The sequence below is a fragment of the Helianthus annuus genome, chromosome 16 (genome assembly GCF_002127325.2).
Source record: "Helianthus annuus cultivar XRQ/B chromosome 16, HanXRQr2.0-SUNRISE, whole genome shotgun sequence".
Taxonomy (NCBI): Eukaryota; Viridiplantae; Streptophyta; class Magnoliopsida; order Asterales; family Asteraceae; genus Helianthus; species Helianthus annuus.
The window spans coordinates 135,620,451-135,637,286 of record NC_035448.2 but is presented as its reverse complement, the minus strand read 5'-3'; the positions used below and the strand labels follow the sequence as shown (position 1 = coordinate 135,637,286).

Here is a 16,836-nt window from a genome sequence, read left to right as displayed (position 1 = left end):
ATCTAGTAGTTGCCTAATTAAGAGATGGGCGGATCAAACGTCATCACCCACAAATCATCTTCCCCAAGATTATTAGGGTATTAAAGAAAACATAACAGTTGACATTTAGTGATAAACTAGAAATGGTCGGGAAGTATTAAAACCTATAGCCCTTTTATATTTCAAACAATTAATCCAAATATGAAATTAATACACATTAAGGAAGGAAGTTACAAATATGAAATTGGTAGTTATTATTTATTTATTTAAAATAAATAATTTTTTAGTTAATAGTAACACGTCATGAATTCATGAAAATAAGGTACAAATATTTATTAGATAAAATATCGTCATCGTCGTTTGTAGATAAAAGGATAAATGTCTATAGTAAGAGTAGTAATTTCGATTCAACATACACATAATTGGTTAACTTGAATAAAAATAAGTACTAAACGTATCTACATACTCATATTTGGTTAACTTATATATAATATGTTAGTCATTTAACACTTTTTTTAAAATCTAAAACATATAAATTATTTAAGTTGGATTTATTTAGATGATAGTGTTTTAATATGGATTAGCTGTACATAAATATGTACGAACATGCAAATGACTCATTTACAAAATAAAAAAAAACTTATATATAAAATTAATATGGGTTCTACATCATACATGTAATGCTATTAGTATAATTTATTTGAAACCACGCTTATAATCAATTTTATTTCTAAGATTATATTTTGTGACACTACAAAGATTAAATTTTACAATTAACAGTTTGGTCATAACAAACTATCGGCCCATAAGTTTTTACTAACATCACTAAATCATTTATTTTTGATAAACTCATACTTCAACAGTTTTGCCATTTCCTATTACTTTATATTGAATATTTGTTATCCAATGAGAGTAACCATATCATCACCATCCCAAACAACTTCACTGTAACATAATTTCCCATTTTCCCATCAAAAACTTATCACATATCCTATGTTTTCATATTAAGCATAAAAGAAGATATATATTAGCTTACAGAATCGCTATATGATTTTTTAGGAGTTATTTATTTATTTATATTTTCTTGAAACGATCATAGGCTTATACAGAATGAATAAGACGAACATGTTCGAGATCGTACCTCGCTAGCCAAACAAAATAAAGCAAGGCAGCCCCGCTAGTACACGGTGGTTGTTAGTGAATTAAAATCAATATCAAACACAATGGCCACATGCGAAGAACAGTTACAATAGTGAATGTGGTGCGACTAGTTGGAGGATGGCAGCCATGGTGACTAGTTGGTATCGCCTGCAAGGGCTGTTACATGCGGTGACGATCTAAATGGATGAAGGAAAACCAAATCATGGATATGAACATCTTGCAGCAACTCGTGCTGATAACGTGTTGTAAAACAACTAAACCTATTAGCAATATAAAGAGAAGAATAAGAGAATGAGGGAACGTAAATATTATTGATTGATATCTCTACACTATATACAAATGCCACTATATATAGGCACATGCATTAATACAAAAGAAATCAAAGAGATAGGAGTTATAGGAGTTATACATGTGAAAAATCACCATATAAATGATACATTCATAACAATTTTGACTTTCTTTTAACTGAAACCAAACTGATTTAGGGCAAAACCTGATTTGTGCACCTCTAGTCCTTCCCATTTGGTTATTGGTTCAAGTCTCATGATGAATAAAAGCGCTCGTTACAAACCTCGTTTTTAGCCTTGAGGTTTAACTTTGATACAAGTCGGGTATGGGTTCCCAACCGACGGCCCATTGGGCCTTGGCAAGAAGCCCAAATTCCTTTAGCGCCAACATTATCCACTTCCACTCAATCCCAAACACACACACACATTCCTCTCAGACACCATGATTCAAATTCAATGGCTTCTTCCTCCTCAACCACTCACTTCTCCACTCTCCCACCACCACCGGACTCTCCTAATCCCCCAACGCCGCCGCTCTCCGCCGCACCACCACTCCTCTACTCTCACCACCACCAGTTTTCCAAAAAAATACTTTACATTTCGACCGTGTAATTGTACTATTTCTAATAATGTTACTGAAGATTCAAAAGAAGCTGTTAAAGTTAGGGCATACCCATTTCACGAAATTGAACACAAGTGGCAGAAATTCTGGGACCAGAATCGGACTTTCCGTACACCTGATGATGAAATTGATACATCTAAACCTAAGTATTATGTTCTTGATATGTTTCCTTATCCAAGGTATCTTAATCCATTAATTTTTATACTATTTGTGTAATATTTTACTGCAATTCAATGCTCACATGTTTGATTAGAGATAGTAAACTTTTTTAATTGTTAATGAAAATTTCTTATTTAAATTGACAAATGTGTTGATTTAATTTTAATTATTAAATGTTTATAAAAAATAAAATAAAGAAGGTGAGGGATGAGGGACGTGTATAACATAGGTTGCGTGGTGGAGACGAGGGATGGGAGAAGATAGTGATGTGGTGCTGGGGTGGCCTTAGGTAGTGTTTGTTCCACATAATTAAATGGAATTGGAATGTAGATTCGGTTCCTTATGCTGTTCGTTTCAACAATATAATGAACTGGAACCGAATCTAAATATCCGGTTCACTTCTTTCTTATTGGCTATGCAGTTAATATCAGTGATATATCAGTTATATCGGTTATATCGGTCCCTTAGTAAAATATCGGTGTCAAATATCGGTACCGATATTATCGGCTACGTTGACCGATATTTGACTGATATAACCGATATATCACTGAATTATTGGTGTTAAATTGCTATATATATATAAATTCTGCATTATATTAAAATTACCAATATCCCACCGATATCTCACTGAGATAACCTATATTTCAATTATCGGTCCTTGACCGATATCCGATATTTTACCGCATTAATTGCATAGCTTATTGGATACAAGGTAGTTATGTCATTTTACATGTTTTATATTCCAATTCCATTGACAATTATACCAACCAAACACATGACGGGATTTCGAATGAATTCTTTATAAGTTATAACATAGGTTGAGTGGTGGAGGTGAGGGATGTGAGGAGATGGTGATGTGGCGCTGAGGTGGCAGCGAGGGATGAGGGACGGGTATAACACAGCATTCGTGATTTGGACTAAGCCAATTGTGCTATATTTAAATAAAATTTAACAATTCGATTCAATATCGGATATCCAAACATGTCACGTTTGAGTTTGTTATTTATCATCATTGCAGTGGAGCTGGTTTACATGTGGGGCATCCTCTAGGATACACCGCTACTGACATTCTTGCTAGGTTTAAACGGATGCAAGGTTTTAACGTTCTGCATCCGATGGGATGGGATGCATTCGGGTTGCCCGCTGAGCAATATGCCATTGAGGTCTCTTGTTATTTTTCGACAAATACATTGTCGTGTTAGTATTTTGAAAAAAACAATGTTAAAGGTTGTTGCTTGATGTTGTGCAGACTGGTACTCACCCAAAAATCACAACTTTAAAGAATATTGACCGGTTCCGGACACAGGTAATTCACTTTTAACTATCATGGGTCATAACTTTTTTTTTGTCAACACATTATTAATTATGTAAAGTTTCAGCTTAAATCTTTAGGCTTTTCGTATGACTGGGATCGCGAAATTTCTACGACAGAACCAGATTATTACAAATGGACGCAATGGATCTTTCTACAGCTTCTAAAAAGAGGACTCGCGTATCAGGTCGCGAAAAAAAAAAACCCACCAAGAGCATTATCCACTATGTCACGACTCACGAGAAGTTTAATATATAATTATCATGTTTTTTATGTAATATTTAGGCCGAGGTACCGGTTAACTGGTGCCCCGCTCTCGGAACCGTGTTGGCAAACGAGGAAGTGGTGGATGGTGTGAGTGAGCGTGGCGGTCATCCTGTCATACGAAAGGTATGCTAGTGGTTTTGTTTTGTGGTACTTTATCACCGTTTGACTTTTTAAATTTTTTTTCTTATGCTTTTTATTGGATCTTTTATAATTTTACAGTTGATTGTTTATGACCAAGCAGCCGATGAAGCAATGGATGCTCAAGATAACTGCATACGCAGACCGTCTTCTAGAAGATTTAGAGGATCTTGATTGGCCTGAGAGCATCAAAGAAATGCAAAGAAATTGGATCGGAAAATCACAAGGGGCCGAAGTGGATTTTCGTGTTTTGAGTAGCGATAATCAGGAGACGGATGCGAAAATTACTGTTTATACAACGAGGCCAGATACCATATTTGGAGCAACGTATTATATTTATGCTTCTTGTTCTTAATTTCTTATTCTTTCTTCATTTTACGTAATATTAATATTAATGATTAAATGAAAATATTCTTATTATTATTTGTTTTCACGATGTAGTTATTTAGTGCTAGCACCGGAGCATCCCTTGCTGGCGTCTGTCGTCTCGGAGGCCCAACAAAATATTGTAAATTCATATCCACATAGGGCTGCAAATGAACCGAACGAACACAAACAAGACCTTGTTCGTGTCCGTTTGTTAAGAAATATATGTGTTCACGAACTGTTCATGAACACTGACAGAATGAGATTTTATGTTCGTGTTTGTTTGTTAAAGAAATGAACGTGTTTGCGTTCGTTTGTTAATTTTAGGCAACAAACGAAAACGAACGTTGATGAACACAAATGGAAACAAACGAACACAAACAAGAGTTCATGAACAAAATATATGATACACTAAAAACAGTAATGAACTATCGAACATAAATGAACACGTCACCGAACGTTTACGAACACAAATGAACGAGCGTGGTCTCTGTTCATGTTCGATTATTTAACTAAACGAACGAAATTTCTTGATCGTGTTCGTTTGTTTAATAAACGAACTTCACGCTGAACCGTTAATGAACTGTTCGCTGGACATTTGGTTCGTTTGCGACCCTATATCTACATTTTCTTTTATGCCATACGGTTTCTTTATTTACAAAACTGTAAAAATTTCGTGAATCGTTTATCTTTTTAACAGGTCGAAGAATACAAAGAAGTTGCTTCTAGAAAGAGTGATCTTGAGCGAACCGAGCTTCAAAAGGAAAAATCCGGAGTTTTTAGCGGTTGCTACGCTCGAAATCCGGTTAACGGGGAAGCTATCCCGATATGGGTTGCTGATTATGTTTTGGGAAGGTGGGTTTTTCTTTACGTTTATTTATTCATTTTTTAGTTATTATTTTCTAATTGTTAATCAACTAGTTAATTTCCCCCGCGCGTTGCGGCGGGATCCAGTCAGATCAGTTCAGTTCATTACAGTATCGATACAGTACTAATACTCAGTATACCAACCAAAAGGAAAAACTTCAAAACTACAATACCGACAATCGGTATAATTAACGAACACAAGTTATTTAAAGTATACGGGTGTGATTGAAAGTAAAAAAGACCACAAGAAAGACAAAAACTACAAAAAGCGGCTCACTTTAGCGTAGATAGTGCAGCTTATTTTAGCAAAGGGAGATGGTGCATTTTAGCACCACCTCATTATTCACAAGCATTAACTTTGTTATATATAATGTTTATTGCAGCTATGGTACTGGAGCAATAATGGCCGTTCCTGCTCATGATTCGCGTGATCACGAGTTTGCGAAAAAATATTATATTCCTATACATTGGGTGGTAACCTCAGATGAATGTTGTGATGATTTTGAAAAACCGTTTTCCGGAGAAGGTGACATCATAAATTCATCAAGTTCAAAAACGGGTCTCGATATTAACGGGTTACGAAGTAAAGAAGCTGCAAAGGAAGTTATTGACTGGGTCGAGAAGACTGGAAACGGGAATAGAAAGGTTTTTTTATTTTTTTATTTTTTTTTATGTTATAAATTATAATCTTCTGTTAAGTGTTCTGTGTGTATTTTGTATTTTTTAGGTGAATTATAAATTGAGAGACTGGCTTTTTGCTAGACAACGATATTGGGGAGAACCGATTCCTGTTGTATTCTTGGATGAAAGTGGTGAAACGATTCCAATTCCCGAAACCGAACTTCCACTTACACTTCCGGAGCTTGATGATTTCACGCCAACTGGCACGGGGGACCCACCGCTTTCAAAAGCAGTGTCTTGGGTAAGAAGAAAACTAGCCAACAATTGAACGTCGTAAAACATTTTTGTCTCTCTTTTGTAAATGATTGTTGGATTGTAACTTGTTTTTCGCTGATTTTTTATGAGATAAATTATTTGACTCTTTTTTTCAGGTTAAAACTGTTGAATCTTCTTCGGGAAAGCCAGCTAAGCGTGAAACAAACACTATGCCACAATGGGCTGGTTCTTGCTGGTAAATACAATTGGTTTTTATTGGTATATCAAATGAGAATCAATACTACAAAAAGTTACATTATTAACCTTCAAGATTGTATACGTATGTGCAGGTACTATTTAAGATTTATGGATCCTAAAAACTCAACGCAGTTGGTTGACAAGAAGAAAGAAATGTAAGAACAATTATTTTTTGCGATGTTTTTTTACAGTTAAATTAATTTTATTTTTTTATGGTTGGAAACCATCAGGTATTGGGGTCCGGTTGATGTGTACGTTGGCGGTGCTGAACATGCGGTTCTTCACTTGCTCTACTCGAGATTTTGGCACAAGGTTTGAAGTTAAATTTCCCTATTTACCCTCTTGTGATTGTCACAAAATAGATTAATGATATCGATTGTGGTTGACTTCTTGCATTCATGTTTCAGGTTCTTTATGATATTGGTGTGGTGTCAACTAAAGAACCGTTTAAATGTGTTATAAACCAAGGGATCATTCTTGGAGAAGTAAGTAAAACCTACTTGGTCAACTTGTTGACTTTAGTGTTGGTCAAATTTGTAAATTAGATGATTTGCAGGTACAATACATGGCTTGCAAAGATCAAGACGGGAATTTTGTGTCTGCTGAATTTCTTGATGCGTTAGGAGAGCATAAGCAAGAAAGGATACCCGACGAAAACGTATGATCTTTGATCTTTCTATCCATCTCGTTGTAGGAACTTTTTATATTAAAACTACGTATATTACCGATTTAATATTGAGGTTTTAAAATGGGGGCTTTAGGCGGGTTGGGTAACGGGTTATCAAGAATGAGTAGTTATAGTACGGTTCACATATTGGGTTGGTTGACCCATACATGCTTTCTTGCCCCTTCTTTCTTGAATTTAATAAATGAGTTTTTTTTTTTTTTTTTTTCAATTAATCAAATTTTTTCCTTAAACTACACCAAAGTTATTTTAGCTAATCTATACAGTAAAGTACACGGATGGTCCCTGTGGTTTACCAGAATTTTGGATTTGGTCCCTAGCTTTCCAAAAGTATACGGATGGTCCCTGTGGTTTGCACTTTGTAACGCATTTAGTCCCTAGCCAACAAATCTAAAGGTTTCAGCAAGTCCAAGTTAAGGACTAAATGTGTTACAAAGTGCAAACCATAAGGACCATCCATGTACTTTTGGAAAAAGCTGGGGACTAAATATGTTACAAAATGCAAACGACATGAACCATTCGTGTACTTTTGGAAAGCTAGGGACCAAACCCAAAATTTTGGTAAGCCGTAGGGACCATTTGTGTACTTTACTCCTAATTTATATGTAAAACTTCTTTGTAGGTTACCAAATCCGGTAATTCATTTGTATTGAAAGACGATCCTAGTATCCGGTTGATTGCTCGGGCCCACAAAATGAGTAAAAGTAGGGGCAACGTCGTTAATCCTGATGATGTTGTAGAAGAATACGGCGCAGATTCTCTTAGACTATACGAAATGTTCATGGGCCCATTAAGGTAGTTAGCGAGTCTTGAATTTTTGGTTTTTAAAACGTACTTCTATTGTGTTGACTGCTTTGACTTTACACAAATTGCATTTTCAGGGACTCAAAAACATGGAATACCAGTGGCATTGAAGGCGTACATCGGTTTTTAGGCCGATCTTGGAGGTTGATTGTCGGTTCACCGTTATCTAATGGAACATATGAAAATCAAACAGTGACGGTTGATGAAAACCCGTCGCTAGAACAACTTAAAGCTTTACATAGATGTATAGACAAGGTAACAAATATAGCTCAAACTCATTATAAAGGGTGAAATGGGCTCATTTGTTTGGGTTTTTTAAGGAAATTTTTATATGAGTAAAATGCCATTTTCGTCACTGAGGTTTGGCCAGTTTTGCGACTTTCGTCCAAAGGTTTGTTTTTTTGGCATCCAGATCCAAAAGGTTTGAAATCTTGCCGATTTCATCCGACTCGTTAACTCCATCAATTTTTCTCTGTTAAGTCAGGGGTACTACCGTCTTTTTTAGACATTTTTTAAATTAAACTAAAAACACTATAAGAAATAAAGTCAACAGAGATGGATCTTTATTTCTAATAGCGTTTGTAGTTTAAGAGAAAAATGTCTAAAAAAGACGGTAATACCCCTGACTTAATGAAGAAAAATTGATGGAGTTAACGAGTCGGACGAAATTGGCAAGATTTCAAACTTTCTGGATCCAAATGCAAAAAAAACAAACCTTTGGACGTAAGTCGCAAAACTGGCCAAACCTCAGGGACGGAAATGGCATTTTGCTCTTTTCATGTTTGGCCCATTTGACAGTTGGATAAGACATAACCCAAAGCGAACAACTTATAAGTAAACGGGTCGAAATTCTTAACATGGTGTTTTTGAACGGTGTAGGTGACCGATGAAATTGAAGCAACACGGTTCAATACCGGGATATCTGCAATGATGGAGTTCATTAATTCTGCATATAAGGTATTTTCATTCTACTTTGCATATAAATAATAATAACTTGGTCCTCACAAATATTTATTTTTGTTTAAATGTTTTTAGTGGGATAAATTACCAAAATCAATTATCGAACCATTCGTATTATTACTCTCTCCATACGCACCGCACATGGCCGAGGAGCTCTGGTTTAGATTAGGACACACGACTTCATTGGCGTACGAGCCTTTCCCGAAGGTACATTTTGGTCCCTTGAGAAAAAGAAATGTTAATTTTTTTATAATAAAAAATGAAATAAATATATTATGTGCAGGCAAATCCTGCTTATTTACAAGACACCACCATCACACTACCGGTTCAAATCAATGGCAAAACAAGAGGCACCGTACAAGTTGAAGTATCATGCACGGAAGATGATGCTTTCAAACTGGCTTCACTTGATCAAAAACTATCTAAATATCTTGACGGTAAAGCCGTAAAGAAAAGAGTTTATGTTCCTGGAAAGATTTTGAACGTCATTTTGGAGCGCGAAAACACTAAAGTTGGTTCGCGATAATCTTCTTTGTTACGGGTATAAATTGAGATTCATTTTGTTTGTTAGTGTATGTAGCGCACGATTTGATCGTGTTTTGCGATAAACACCAAGTTGAGAACCTTGAATACACCTAGACACGAATACGCCTTTTCATCTTTTTGTCTTATTTGGATTCTTTCGCCATATGTACATTAGCAATAAGATATTATGTACTCCATTATTTTGTATTATTTGTATTCCCATAATTGAGGAATGTTAGTTAGGAAAGGCCCCTATATACGTAATTGTATTGTTGGCCGGGGTGAGTGGTAGGTGGAGGCGGTTGTTGTTACGTTGCCTATGGGGAAAGCAGACTGTGATGGTTGTTGCCGAGCCACTTGTCTTCTCTGTTCCCTGTCAACCATGTCTCGTGCATCATCCCAAGAAGTGTTTGATTGATTAATGAAGGCAGCCGTTGTGTCATATTCTGGTGAGAGACCTCGAACCATTTGCATGACCAGACAAGTTTCGGATACGGTGTGACCGACATCATTAAGCTGTTCGGAAATCTCTTTGAGTTGCTGAAAATAATCAAGTTAGAGACGATCAGGAGGCTAACGTAATAGTATTGAAGGCGTGTTCCAAAGTTGCTGCACGTGATTGTTTGTTGTTGAGAAAAATCGACTGGAGCCTATTCCATGCCTGCTGTGCGGTTTGCTCGGTCTCTAAGATCCTGACCGATATTTCAGCTGTGAGTGTGCCATAAATCCACTGAAGAACGATTGCATCGATTTTCTCCAAGAGTCATAACTCTCATTGGTTTTATCCGGTGGATTGGTTCCATCGATGGTTACCCGGATAACTTTCGGGGATACCGCTGCCTTGACCACCACCGGCAGAGTTCACATATCTCGCCACGTGGACTTTGACGAAAGCGTGTTCCCGTTCTCCACACCCGTACCAAACGCTGCCTACACCTTCCTTGACGATGACGATCCTCGGTTAGCTTCCCTACGCCAACTCACGAACCAACCAACCATCACACCGACCCACCGACCAACCCAACACCTTCATCTTCTCAGCCTATCCACCCGGTCGGGTCGTTTGCCCACCCGCCCGGGTCACCAGAACCTTCATCTTCTCAGCAAACCCACCCGCCCGTGTCACCTACACACCCACCTGGGTCCACCTTCTGTCCCACTTCACCAAACACCTCCATGCAGCATCCGTCAAACCAACAACCGCCTCCCCACCCCCACCCTCTCAACCTAATACTCATTCCATGACTACAAGGGATAAAGATGGGATTACCAAACCTAATCCACACCACAACCTTCGTATCACTACCACCTCACCTGTATCGCCACTACCAACCTCACCTATGAAAGCCTTGTCTGACCCAAATTGGCAAAAAGCTATGCTTCATAAATATAAGGCATTAATAGATAATGATACTTGGGAATTGGTTCCTCGCCCCGTGTCACACCCGGTCATTCGTTGCATGTGGTTATATCGCCACAAATTCAAGCAGGATGGGAGCTTAGACCGTTATAATTTATAAAGCGAGGCTTGTAATTAATGGGAAGTCACAGACGGTTGGTATTGATTGTATGGATACTTTTTGTCCGGTGGTCAAGCCTACTACCATTCGGACCGTTCTTACCCTTGCTCTTTCAAAAGGTTGGCTGATACATCAAATGGTTGTAAAAAATGTTTTCTTGCATGGTACGTTATAGGAGACCGTTTTTATGCATCAACCGCTTGGGTTTGTTGATCTTTCTAAGTCTGATTATGTTTGTCGCCTACGAAAATCCTTATATGGACTTTAACAAGCGCCACGCGCTTGGTTTCATAGGTTTTCATCTTTTATTTACTATGTTGTGCAACAACTATGTTTATTCATGCATTCTACGATATTTGAAGGGTACACTACTACACTACATTATGGGATCCGTTTACACATCACTCCAGTCACTTCTCTTACAGCCTATTCCGACGCTGACCGAGGCGGATGCCCTGATTCACGATGGTCCACATCCAGGTATTGTGTTTATTTGGGTAGTAACCTCCTATCTTGGTCTTCTAGACAAGTTGGCTGCGTAATTTACTGCTTGAGTTGCACGTGCCTCTTCGTAAGGCTATTATCGTCTATTGTGACAACATATCTGCTGTTTATTTATCCGAAAATCCAGTCCAACATCAGTGAACCAAACACGTGGAGATATATATTCACTTTGTACGTGAAGAAGTTCGTCTTGGCCACATTCGGGTTCTCCATGTGCCTGCACCTTACCAGTATGCTGATATCTTCACCAAAGGCCTATCCAGACAGCTATTCCAGACTTTTTGAGCCAGTTTAACCGTGTGTCCTAACCCACGATCCAACTGAGGGGGTGTATTAGCAATAAGATATCATGTATTAATCTGTATTATTTGCATTCCCATAATTGAGGAATGTTAGTTAGGAAAGGCCCCTATATATGTAATCGTATTCATTGTACTGTGATCATGAAAAATTATCAATACCATAATCACTTTTAATGTACACCTGACCCATTCTGTGTAATATTTGTTTGTTAAATAGGTTGTTTAGAATAACTTATATTTCTAAATTTTTGGTGTACTTAAAACAATGTTTTAAAAACCGGTTTATAAAGTCTGGGGAGGCAATTGTCCTAAGCGAACTGCTGAGGGGAATGCAAAGTCTGGGGAGCCAAAGAAACCGAACGCAAGAGCTTTTCAGCTAACTGCAAGAGAAGCAGTTAATGATGCAAACGTCATTACGGGTACGTTTCTCGTAATGATGTATTTGCTAGAGTATTGTTTGATTCTGGAGCTGATAAAAGCTTTGTAGATCATAAGTTTAGTAAACTACTAAACCTACCCCTAAGAGTTTTAGAAATTACGTATGAAGTTGAAATGGCTGATGGTAGTATAGAAATAGCCTCCACAATTCTTGATGCGCCATATCCATTAAGAATCATTCTATCCCTGTTAAATTGTTACATATGAACCTTGGGGATTCGATATAGTTTTAGGCATGATTGGTTAGCTCATAACCAAGCCCGCATTGCCTGCGATAAGAAACTTATCAAAATTAAATCCCCATCCGATGAGGTACTCACCATTTGTGGAGATCAACACTATGGATTGTCTGAGAAAGTAGTTCTGCTTAAGGCATCCAAGTGCTTGAAAAGAGGATGTGTCATCTACATGGCACATGTGACTATTGATGAATAGAAGCCAAGGATTGAAGATATACCAGTCATTTCGGAGTATCCAGATGTATTTCCTGAAGATTTACCCTGTCTACCCCCGGAGAGGCAAGTCGAGTTTAGGATCGACATCTTGCTTGGAGCCGCTCATGTAGCTAGAGCTCCATATCGATTAGCACCAACTGAAATGAAGGAACTGAAGGCACAACTTGATGAACTTCTGGAGAAAGGCTTTATTCAGCCAAGTTCCTCGCCCTGGGAGCTCCTATACTGTTTGTTAAAAAGAAAGACGGTTTAATGCGGATGTGCATTGATTACCGCGAACTGAACAAGATAACGATCAAGAATCGTTAGCCATTACCAAGGATTGATGATCTGTTCGACCAGTTGCAAGGAGCTAGTTATTTCTCAAAGATTGATTTGAGATCTTGTTATCATCAACTGAAAGTTAGGAGCGAAGATGTTTCGAAGACTACTTTCAGAACCAGATACGACCATTATGAATTCCTAGTGATGCCTTTTGGGCTCACAAACGCACCTGCAGCATTCATGGATCTCATGAATAGAGTCTGCAAGCCATACTTAGATAAGTTTATCATTGTCTTTATAGATGACATACTTATCTATTCTCGTAATAAGAATGATCATGAGAAACATCTTAGATGTATTCTGAAACAAAAATTGAGCAATGCTCCTGTCTTCACCCTACCTGAGGGGATTGAAGACTTTGTTGTATACTGTGATGCTTCGCACATAGGAATGGGTTGTGTACTCATGCAAAGAGGCAAAGTTATTGCATATGCATCACGACAACTTAAGGTGCACGAAAAGAATTACACCACCCATGATTTGGAATTGGGTGCCGTTGTATTCACACTAAAGTTGTGGAGATATTATCTATATGGCACAAAGTGTGTTATATACACAGACCATAAAAGTCTTCAGCATCTGTTTAATCAGAAAGATTCAAACATGCGACAACGCCATTGGATGGAAACCTTAAATGATTATGAATGTGAGATTCGTTACCATCCCGATAAGGCAAATGTCATTGCTGACGCCTTGAGTCGCAAGGAAATGGTTAACCCTATCAGGGTTAATGCCAAAAGCATTGAGCTACGGATTAGCTTAAATGAAAAACTATTAGATGCTCAGAAGTAAGCCTTATTAGAAGCAAATGTTTCTAATGAAGGATTAGGTGGAACTGTTGATTAGTTAACACCTTGAAGTGATGGAATCCTGAGATTTAATAATCGCATATGAGTTCCTATCTTTGGAGAACTAAGAGATCTGGTTCTCTAGGAAACTCATAATTCCAGATATTCTGTACATCCAGGAGGAGACAAAATGTTCCAGGATCTGAAAAGAAATTATTGGTGGATGGGTATGAAGAAATCCATAGCCACTTATGTAGCTAAATGTCTGACGCGTTCGCAAGTTAAAGCCGAACATCAGAAACCGTCAGGACTACTGCAACAACTAGAAATTCCCACATGGAAATGGGAGATGGTAACTATGGATTTGATTACCAAGTTACCGAAGACCAAATGTGGCAATGACACGATTTGGGTAATTGTCGATAGACTGACTAAGTCAGCCCATTTTCTGCCAGTCAAGGAAACTTTTAGTTTCGACAATTTGGCCAAATTATATGTGGACAATATTGTGTCCTTACATGGAGTGCCAGTATCCATAGTATCTAATAGAGATACTAGATACACATCACACTTTCGGAAAAGTTTCCAACAATCTTGGGCACGCGATTAAATTTCTTTACGACTTAACATCCACAGACTGATGGACAGAGTGAGCGTACCATTCAGACATTGGAAGACATGCTGAGAGCATGCATCGTTGATTTACGAGGTAGTTGGGATGATCATCTACCCTAATTGAATTCTCCTACAATAATAGTTATTATACTAGCATTAAGGCCGCTCCATTTGAAGCCTTGTGTGGGAGAAAATGTAGAACGCCCGTTTGTTGGGCTAAAGTATGGGAAGGCCCGTTTGTTGGGCTGAAGTTGGGGAAGCCAACTATCAGGACCTGAGATAATCTTGGAAACCACCCAGAGAAGATTATTCAAATCCGTGACAGGCTCAAAGCTGCCCGTAATAGGCAGAAGAGCTATGCTGACAAGAGGCGAAAACCTCTTAAATTCCAAATTGGGGACAAAGTATTATTGAAAGTATCATCCTGGAAAGGTGTGATGAGGTTTGGAAAGAAGGGCAAGTTGAGCCCGAGATACATTGGACCATTCGAGATAATCGAATGTGTCGGTTCCGTGGCTTATAGACTTAAGCTACCTGAGGAACTTAATGGAATCCATAATGTATTCCACATATCAAATTTAAAGAAATGTCTAGTCGATGAGTTGCTAGCCATGTCGCACCATGATGTGCAGATTGATGAAAACCTGAGGTTCATTGAGAAACCGATTTCGATAGAGGATCGACAGGGTTAAAAACTCCGAAAGAAAATGATCCCCATCGTGAAAGTCAAATGGGATGCTTATCGTGGCCCAGAATATACATGGGAGGTTGAGTCTAATATGAGACAAAGATACCCCTATCTATTTGAATAAAATCTCGAGGACGAGATTTCTTTTAAGGGGGTGAGTATGTAACACCTCGGAAATTTGTATCGAATCATATGGAAACATGTGTCCAATCAACTCACAAATATGCCAAGTTATTTGGACGAGAGGGACTAATTGTGTAAATTTGTGGAAGATTGGATGTGGAGGGATTAAATATGTCAACATGCCAAAGATTTGGCCTCTGAGTGACCCTTATCGACCGCAAGGCCTAAAGCCTTACGGACCGTAAGGCAAGTATTCTAATGTATCTGGCAGTCGGTTACGGACCGTAGGTATATCACCTTACGGACTGTAAGCGGTTTAAACCTGTGGGCGCGCTAATGCTATGATATAATGTTTTCTTAACCCAATATGGGTTTACCCAATAAGGGTATTAAAGTGGTGTGTCGGTTAATCATGGTCTTGGACATACTTTTCCAGGCCCCATATGTATTGACAAGCATGTAATACTGATAACAAGAGATATAGTTTGTCTCAAGTTATTTATGAAAATAAATATACTAAATGGTATATATAAAATGATTTTGAAATATTTTCAAAATGTGTCAGTTATTTGTATTTACCAGTGAAAACTGACGTATCTTCAAAAGACTAAGCGCATGTTGCAAAGAACGTAAGTAGGCAAGAAGCCATGTTGCAAAGAACGTAAATAGACTAAGCGCATGTTGCAAAGAAAACTGACGTATCTTCAAAAGACTAAGCGCATGTTCAAAAGACTAAGCGCAGTAGAATTTGCAATTCCATGCAAGAAGCCTAGTGGTCTTACAAAATCTTTTGTTATTCGATTCGCCTGTGGATCTTTTATACACTTTGGTCTGTATAATATTTTATGAACTTTCGTACAATTGTAATTTGTAATAATTATTTTATACTCCCAAGACTTTCACTGTGTTATTGTGAATATCTATTCAATTTGTCACGCATAAACCCCAAGTCCTGGCCCACCGGGAAATCAGGGTGTAACTTATTTTGTTGCCGAACTTGTTTGATTTAATAATTAATATGTATTAAAAGTAAACAAAAAAGCAAATAATAATAAAATATAAAACAATAAAAAAAGCGATTCTTAGAAAGGGTTGAAGTGAAAAAATAGGTAGGAGGCTCATGTTAGCAAAGTGGCTTATATAAGTTAGCAAGTATACGCGTATACACTCTTAATGTTCTTTTCTTTGAGTTTTTTTCCCAAACTAGTGTACATACAAAATTTTTTTACCTATTTGGATACTTTGAAAAATAATTACTCATTTGGGTACTTTTCTATATCCCTTTAATTTTTTTTATCAAATTTATACTTTTCTTTTTATTTTTCTCCATAAAGTAAAATTTATAATACTCTCGGAATCAAAAAATATGGTTAATTATTTTTTGTAAAAAGATTAAAAATTCTGCAAATTTTCAAAAAAAAAAATTTGCAAAAATTCTACAAAAAAATTTGCGAAAAATCCACAATTACAAATTTATAATACTCTCGGAATCAGCAAAAAATATGGTTAATTATTTTAAGGCCATCGACAACCCAATCCAACTCAAAATTACAAATTTGTCCTTTCATGTAATTTCCATTTTGGCTTCCACAAAATTTTCCATTTTGGCTCCCTCATTTTTTTAACTAATTTGTTTTCCTCCTAAAACTTACACAATAACAAATCTATCATCTAAATTTCTAACTTTTCACTTTTACTTCCTTTGTTTTTAATTTTTTTCTTTTTTCCCTTTGTGTTTTTAGTTTATATCACGTTTACATGTTGCTATAAATTCGAAACGGGTAGTTGGTTTGTCACAACTTAATACATTTCG

General features: G+C 37.3%; 1 protein-coding gene across 1 annotated transcript; it reads left to right on the top strand.

The window, feature by feature from the left end:
- The first annotated feature begins 1,849 nt into the window (after nucleotides 1–1,849).
- Nucleotides 1,850–9,476, top strand: LOC110918312 (leucine--tRNA ligase, chloroplastic/mitochondrial). Its single transcript, XM_022162646.2, has 20 exons — nucleotides 1,850–2,228; nucleotides 3,227–3,371; nucleotides 3,458–3,514; nucleotides 3,588–3,707; nucleotides 3,806–3,910; nucleotides 4,029–4,252; nucleotides 4,367–4,433; nucleotides 4,992–5,146; nucleotides 5,542–5,803; nucleotides 5,886–6,080; nucleotides 6,211–6,290; nucleotides 6,385–6,447; nucleotides 6,523–6,604; nucleotides 6,700–6,777; nucleotides 6,849–6,950; nucleotides 7,600–7,772; nucleotides 7,859–8,036; nucleotides 8,661–8,738; nucleotides 8,817–8,948; nucleotides 9,025–9,476. The coding sequence occupies exons 1-20, from the start codon at nucleotides 1,870–1,872 to the stop codon at nucleotides 9,265–9,267; spliced, it is 2,898 nt and encodes a 965-aa protein (XP_022018338.1). The 5' UTR covers nucleotides 1,850–1,869; the 3' UTR covers nucleotides 9,268–9,476.
- The last annotated feature ends 7,360 nt before the right edge of the window (nucleotides 9,477–16,836 follow it).

Coding starts and splice junctions, on each gene's coding strand:
- LOC110918312 (XM_022162646.2), top strand. CDS start 1,870: ATGATTCAAATTCAATGGCTTCTTCCTCCTCAACCACTCACTTCTCCA. Junction 6,605..6,699: donor ACTCGAGATTTTGGCACAAG/GTTTGAAGTTAA, acceptor TTCATGTTTCAG/GTTCTTTATGATATTGGTGT. Junction 6,951..7,599: donor AAAGGATACCCGACGAAAAC/GTATGATCTTTG, acceptor ACTTCTTTGTAG/GTTACCAAATCCGGTAATTC.